The 7,973-nt window shown below is 34.3% G+C and overlaps 1 protein-coding gene across 1 annotated transcript in view; it reads left to right on the top strand.

The window, feature by feature from the left end:
- Window positions 1-7,973, top strand: part of LOC144972705 (putative E3 ubiquitin-protein ligase HERC4) — a gene marked incomplete in the record, with an annotated part of 65,378 nt that overhangs the window by 51,642 nt on the left and 5,763 nt on the right. Inside the window, 6 exon segments of the mRNA XM_078914248.1 lie at window positions 373-480; window positions 1,742-1,857; window positions 3,167-3,214; window positions 4,443-4,503; window positions 4,820-4,893; window positions 5,619-5,727. Of these exon segments, the coding sequence (XP_078770374.1) occupies window positions 373-480; window positions 1,742-1,857; window positions 3,167-3,214; window positions 4,443-4,503; window positions 4,820-4,893; window positions 5,619-5,727 (516 nt within the window).

Here is a 7,973-nt window from a genome sequence, read left to right as displayed (position 1 = left end):
GGACTGTAAAAGATCTTTGGTGTTATTCCTTTTCCTAGTCCCATATTTATGCTATTCTAAAAAGAATGCTCACAATTACCTGGCCTAAATATTTTCTTAACCCAACTCTATATATTAGCATATTGTTATTATTATTATTATTATTATTATTATTATTATTATTATTATTATTATTATTATTATTATTATTATTATTATTATTATTATTATTATTATTATTATTATTATTATTATCAAGCCAAAAATCTCACAAGTAGAGTATTTAATTAAAATACAGAATTCCATTACAGTCTGATAGATATAATGCAAACATGCATTATTATATTGTATTGTGGTGTATTTTTTTTAAATATGTGTGTGTGTATTTATCAGGAATTCTTCCAAGTTCTTATCGAAGAGCTGTTGAATGAAAAATTTGGAGCATGCTATTATGAAGAAGAGTCAGAAACACAGTGGTTTAAAGTTAAAAAGGAGGGAGAAGTGAGTATAACACATAATATCGTCATGGAATGTAAAGCAGATAAACTTATCTACATCTTTTTTTCAGAATTCAGAAACGTGATTGTTGATAATAACAAAAACTGAAGTGAGTAGAAAAGGCCATGCATATGACATTGTGGAGAATTATAGAGAATAGAGAATAAAAGAGAGAATAAAAACTTGGTGAGTCCCACGACCGACGACCCGACTACTACGGCACCTCCGCCTAGCCACGAGAGGGACGCTCTAGGATCGAAGCCATCCACCACTCCATTAAAAAGTGGTTTCATACGTAGTCTAGTAACTCTCTTGAGCCCCTCTACCGATTTCTTGAGGTCACGAGGTCAACACATAAACACCACACCAATAAAGTTTCGTGGCAAAGGTTTTTAAAAAAAAATTCTATTGACTTCTGGCACAGTTCTTTTCTTGTTATTATCAACATAAGTGCCTGCTCCACTCAATTTTGTGTACTAATATTCACCCAATATCAGATCTTACTCACTGTCTCAATCGTCTCTGTGTTTTTTAATATATATAGCTTAACTGATAGCTCGTCAAAAACCTTTCGAGATGTTTGTGTGTAGACCTCATGACCTCAAGAGAGGCTCAAGATAGTTACCACTACTTTTGAAACCACTGGAGTTTATCCTGATTTCTATAACGTGAAACGGGCACAGCAATACGCTTCAACAGTCATGACGTCACTTCCCTCGTAATGACGAATAGTAACTTAGTAACTGGCTCTAAACTATCGGAACAATAGCGGACGCCCTTATGAAATATTTTTCCGACGAGCAGAAAAGCGTATCCAGATGACAAAAACCCATTATAAATCTGATCATGTTTTGATCACAAGACATATGAAAAGTTCTAGCCAGCATGAAGAATAAAAAGTACTGATTTTCTTTGTTTAGAACCAAGCTGCTCGTTGCTAGGCGACGTGACATCAGACTATTGAATCCAACTGGTTCTAAACTATCGGAACAATGGCGGACGACCTTATGAAATACTTCTCCAACGAACATAAAAGTGTGTTCAGAGGAGAAAAACATTATAAATTTGATCATGTTTGGACTTTTATACATTCTGATCACATGACACGTGAAAAAGTTCTAGAAAGCATGGATAATAAAAAGTGCCGATTTTCTTTGTTTAGAACCAAGCTGCTCGTTGCTAGGCGACGTGACATCAGACTATTGAATCCTTTTACAGAATCGTCTGTCTGGGTTTAAGATATTGAATCATTTCTATCCAACAGGAGTCCAATCTTGATGATATTCGATTTCTTGGCCTTATATGTGGTTTGGCTTTATACAACGGTGTCACTCTTCATTTACAATTCCCACATGCATTGTACAAAAAACTTCTGAACAAGTAAGTAGCCTGTGTATGGAACAGCGCCAGTCAAAGCAGAGAGATAACTACAAGAAAGAAAAACATCCCTCCTCCCCCCCCCCCCAAAAAAAAAACAAAAAAACCTGCCAGTGGAGGTAGACTTAATTTTAGGGATGTTTTTTTTTTCTTGTATTCATACCTTTTTTTTTTCAGATCTTTAACATAGAAATGGTATTGTTAACAATCCAGATTTAGTAGTCCTTGCGAGCCATTAGGCCCATAGGACCGGAGTTTATCCCAGTTTCTAACGCGTGAAACCGACAATAGCAATTGTTTGCTATCCTTCGGATAGGACACATATTACTTTCTGCCATATCCAAGAGATCTGGCTACCCATTCAGTGCTAGGTAGACAGGGGGATCAGGGGATCAGAAGAAAAAAATCTCGATTGCACCCCGGATTTATCTTGGCCCCTTTGCATGTGAAGCGAGTGCTCTACCAACTGAGCTATCGGGACCCCCAATCCAGATTTACCTGATTGAACAAATAGTCCTTCCGAGCCATAAAGCCCGTGGGGCCAGTGTTTAGCCCGTGACGCTCATCATCAATCGTGGCTTGTACTCTTGAGCACGTTGCCGTCAGCTGTCTCCACGATCACAATCCTCTGCAGTGCGCATGAAATCGGTGTTGCTTTTTTAAAAAATCACTTTTGGCCATTCTTAGGTTATTTAGACCCTTAGATACGTCATTCTTCATTTGTCTTCCTCTAGCTCTCTTTCCTTCGATCATCCCAGATGTTACCAACTTTTCTATTCCGTCTCTTCTCCACACATGTCCCAGAAACCGTAACTACCTCTTTCTGATGATATCGATCAACATTCTTCCCTTTCTCACCTTCTCCAACACTTCCTCGTTCGTATACTTCTCTGTCCATGATAGCCTCAACCTTCTTCTATACATCCACATCTCAAATGCCTCTAACCTCCTCGTACATTCTTTGTCAAGCGTCCACGTTTCACAGTCATATACAACGGTACGTATGACATAATATGTCTCTACTACTTTCATTCTGGTCTTCAACTTTAGTTTGTTGTTTGACACAACTAGTCGCATATTCTGGAACACTATTTTGCTATTGCTATTCTTTGTGTTATATCCTCTATGTGACGCTAAACTTATTAAAATCTAAAACTGTATTACAAATATTGTGATATGACTTCATATATAACTTGTGATAACTTCATAAAGTTTTATCGGAATAGTTAGCTATGAGTAAATAGGAATATTTTGAGTCTCCTTGATGAATAATACCCTATAATAAATACTATGATTTCATTCCATCTTCCAGACCACTGACTTTGAAGGATCTCTTTGACTTGAAACCGATAAATTACAGGTAAGCAACCACATTGGTATTATATTCTTTATTATAAAAGACGATGTGAATTCTAATATCTAAATATGAAGATGATTTTGATGATATATGAAACAGTGCCAGAAAAAGAAAAGTACATGAAGAAAAGCAATCCCAAATAAATCAACCCACCTCGACTGAAGATCGAACCTCAGACCTTCTGATTACCGGTCAGGCGTGCTACCATGACATCACAGAGGTTACCCGATAGGACGATTTAATGCCTATATTCTTTACAAGTTTCCGTGTTTCCGCTGTGAACCCTCACTTGTATCACACAACACAAACATTGAACACGAGAGGAGGAGGAGGAAGACATTCACATTGCTCCATTCTAATTTCTATAAATATAAGAGTGATAAAATTAGGGAGCAGTGGAAACGCGTACCCTTGTGAAGAATATTGGTATGAGTATCGTCCCAATTATCCCGGTAGCCTCTGTGGTCTTTTAACTTCTCTTTTTCTGGGATGTTTTTTTTTTTTTTTTTTTTTTTTGTAATGTTTTTTTTCTTGTAGTTTTCTTTCTTGCTTTGTCTGGCACAGGTTCATACACACTTTTACAGTTCGTTATCTTAGTCCAGTGCCTGCTCCCTAATTTTTCAATTTGATATACCATTTTGAGGGAGAGAATCACAAAACGTTATAGTTATAGCCAAAATAATGTTGGACTCATAAATCTTATTCTGGCTCCTACTGTATCTTTGAAATGTGTGAAATTAAAAAAAATTTCAAACACATTCATAACTTGAACCAACATACACTTTGGAGGCTACGCTAAAGAACACTGAATCAGCTTCAAAACTATCATTAAACGGTTAACTGCCCTACTCTGGTAAAATACGTATTTAAAAATTTGACCAGAAAACTCGTCCTTCTTATATCGATCGATTTAAATGACCATTATCTTGGGAAAAAAAGTCAAACCTGGAACTTCGGGAAGTCCCAGGTTTGAGAGTTTTTTGCTAAGATGAGATTGATATTTGAAGGAAATGTTTTCTGGCCAAATGTTTAAATATGTGTTTTTCCAAAGTACGCCAGTTAACTGGTCAATTCTACCTTTGTCCATATATTAAGCTTGCTAATAACGCTGAGATGAGCAATAGGATACAATGAGTTGAATAGCCAAAATAAGATGTAGTTTTCTTTGTTTTAAAATTGTGAGAACTGTTGGAAAGTGTTTAATTCATAAATCTAATCCACTTTGTTTCAGATCATGCAAAGCTTTGCTTGACAATCCTGATGTTATTGAAGACATGTTTCTTGACTTTTCTGTGAGTAAGACCGTCCTTCTCAATTCTCAGACTGAATAATAAGAATTACAACTATAATTATTTACTTTGTTTTTTAAAATTAAAATTCAAAATCTCTAACAATTAACCAACTGTGTATAATATACCCTCGTAATTGATAGAGACTGGCGCAACTGATAATATATATTAACAAATTAGCTTATTTTAATTAATTTACCAAAGCAAACAAAAATAAAATAGATAAATAGATATATCAATAGATAAGTAAAAATAAACAAACAAATACATAAATAAATAAATAAATAAATAGCACTTACACTCACAATTACAATCCCAGGTAACAGACAGCAACCAACAGATCATTGAGCTATGTCCGAATGGTGCTGAAATCCCAGTGACTGAGAATAACCTGTAAGCACGTTAGTAAAACCGTAAATACGTTTTTCTTATTTGCATTAATTAAGGAAATAATTTGATATAACCAAAGTTTTGAATTATATATATTATATATATATATATATATAATATATATATATATATATATATATATATATATATATATATATATATTTATTATTGGGTTTTTTTTCATTCATCTCTGAGATGGAATGCGTGATTTCGAAATTTTGGTTTTAACTTTAGGTCTATCCAGAGCCCTCAGTCAATTAACCTTGACGTAGGCATGCTAAACGTCAAGCTTTAACACCTACCACTGTTTTTTTTAGTAAACTTCTTCTCCCAGCTGTATTGTTAGCTGACAAGATGATGAGTACTTATCAAAAGCCTTTCATATCTTCATCATCATCATCATCACCATCATCATCATCAATTCATCATCATCTTCATTATCATCATCATTATCTTCACAACAAATAACGTAAGCTCTTTTTTATTCGTTTAATTCTGTTTTCTAATGAACATCACCAGTGACATATGAAAAATAACTTGTATACTTATAACTGTTTTTGACCGTACATTTGTAAAGTATAAAGGAAAGCATTGTCATCCTCATCATCATCATCATCATCATCATCATCATCATCATCATCATCATCATCATCATCATCATCATCGTCATCATCATCATCATAGTCGTCATCCTTATTGTTTAATTGGTCTTTGATATTCATATGCAGTGAAGAGTATATATCCAAACTGAATGACTACTATCTCAACAAATCAGTAGAGAAAGAATTCAAAAGCTTTCGTGATGGATTCTACACGGCCATGGATGAAAATCTGTTGGTGAGTTGTCTTTAGATTACTGATTTGAGAGTCTAACTATAACAAAAGGATCGTCTTCTTGGAGTATAATAAATACTTCAATTGTGCATGAAAATTATTAATTTTAAAATTATTATTATTGAAAATGATCTTAACTACGCCACTACCACATCATCCCATTAATCTGTGGTGTTTCATTCATCCTGTTTTGTTGATAAAGGGGAAATCCGAAACGTTCATTTGATCTGTTTTGTAATTAAATTGAAGCTTATATTCAATTTCACATTATCATTTATGAAAATAATTACATACCAGTCGCTTGGTATTCAGATAAGTCAGTTGTTGAAGAACTCAACTTACAAGCAAGAGGACAAGTTATGATAATGTATTGCTTCCAATTTTTCTCTCTGGCAACCCCCCATCTTATCCTCCCAACACTAGTGTGGTACCAGCTTGATCTTTTAGAACTTGTGGAAAGTGTATTGTATTTGTTAGTGTAAGTTTAGGGCTACAAACAATGGAATGAAAATCTAGTTTTGAGGGTCCCATGGCTCCGACAGACGGTTTTCAGCTTCCCATGTATGTTTGACGTTGAATGATGATTCATGAACTGTGGACTCAGCACCAAGACATCGCACAGACAGCTTCAAATTAACCAGTAGATTTTTGACCAATCAAAACATGGAATTTGTGACACATCTTCACATGTGCTCGGACAAACATATTTTATTGTTTATAAACAATAACCTGAATGAAATCAACCCCTCTCTGAGTATTGTTATTGTTTTCATACCACCAAACGGGTGACTAGTTATCACACGATTTTCTTGATCATTTTATAAACGTTTCAATTTACACATAGTTTTCTGTGTTGGTTCTATTGACCAAGCGGTAGAACAGTGGATATTTTACTTAGATACATGCCATTGATAGTAAAACCTGTGTAGTTTGCGATGTTTATCAATCACAGCCATTGTTTACATTATGACGACTGTCCGAGAGGCGTGGTTATCTACGTGTCTATTTATTCTAAGGTTTGAAAAATTGACATGTGGAAAGAAGCATCAGGAACTATAAAAATCACGTAATTCTCTATAAATATGCTTTATTTATATTCATGAAAGGTATAATGGCAAACCAAATATTGTCTTTAATGTAAATGAGATCAACGAGAGCAAGATCTATTTATGTTATTATCCTTTTTGCAGCAAAAACTTGCCGTGAGACATTGCTCTCAGCGATACAACTTGGAGTTTTCAGGTTCAATGCTGTACTTACTCTATAGAGGATAATTGATAGCTTTCTTGCTGTAGCCAGATTAGATAGTGGGAGAAATTCTGTAATATTAATAAGTGAAATAAATCCAACCGCGGCGTTCAAGGGTTAATGATATCATGTCACAAAACAAACTGTGATTGATTGCCTATCATTCTGAGAGTTTATTTTGCACAATCGAATTTTTTTTTTTACGTTTTCATCTGATATAGCGAGACTTCTTACTGTTGTTGAAATATTCCTCTATGTTTGATGTCAATCGCAAAAGTTTTCTTCATGCGCATATCTGATATATTATTGACTTGGTTAGAAGTGTTCTCATGAAAAATGGAGTAAAAAGGCAAGGATAAATACAGAACATAAGGAAACAAATGAAAAAGAAAACCAAAACACTCATAATCCAGCAAAGATTACCAAAAGAAAGTGTGCCAATAATATGCTGATTCCCTTTTAAAGTTACTCGTTTGATGAAGCAATAAGGGCATATTATATAAAACAAGATAAAGATATTCCAGCAAATATATCAGCGTCAGCATATTTGGTCTGATATTGAGAAACCCTGAAGATGGCCACTTTCAAAACTATCATAACAATCAATAAAGTTTATTTACATTTGAAGAAAATTAACATTAACCCGAAAGTCGCACGTGACCGTTGCACAAAATCGCCACCACTGAAAAGACGTTATAACAAATTTGATAAATGCGACTGATACATCGCAGACAGTGACTGGGAACTGAAAACTTTCAATGTGAAGAATGAATTATATCACCAGGTTGGTTTCTTTCAATAATGACACCATAGTTTTTGGGTTATCATAAGTAAAAGCACAGACACTAAGCCCTGGAAAATAACTGTATTTTAGTATATTAGATAGTGTACAGGTATCTCTTTTATAGAGAGATAGTATATGCTTATGAATATGACTATGTTTTTGTACTTGCGTATATTATTTTATATATATATATATATATATATATATATATATATAT

Source organism: Berghia stephanieae, chromosome 5 (assembly GCF_034508935.2).
Source record: "Berghia stephanieae isolate SIO BIC M18660-M18661 chromosome 5, UCSD_Bste_1.3, whole genome shotgun sequence".
In the NCBI taxonomy this organism is placed as follows: Eukaryota; Metazoa; Mollusca; class Gastropoda; order Nudibranchia; family Aeolidiidae; genus Berghia; species Berghia stephanieae.
The sequence above is the reverse complement of the archived record's forward strand: the minus strand, read 5'-3'. Positions and strand labels throughout refer to the sequence as shown.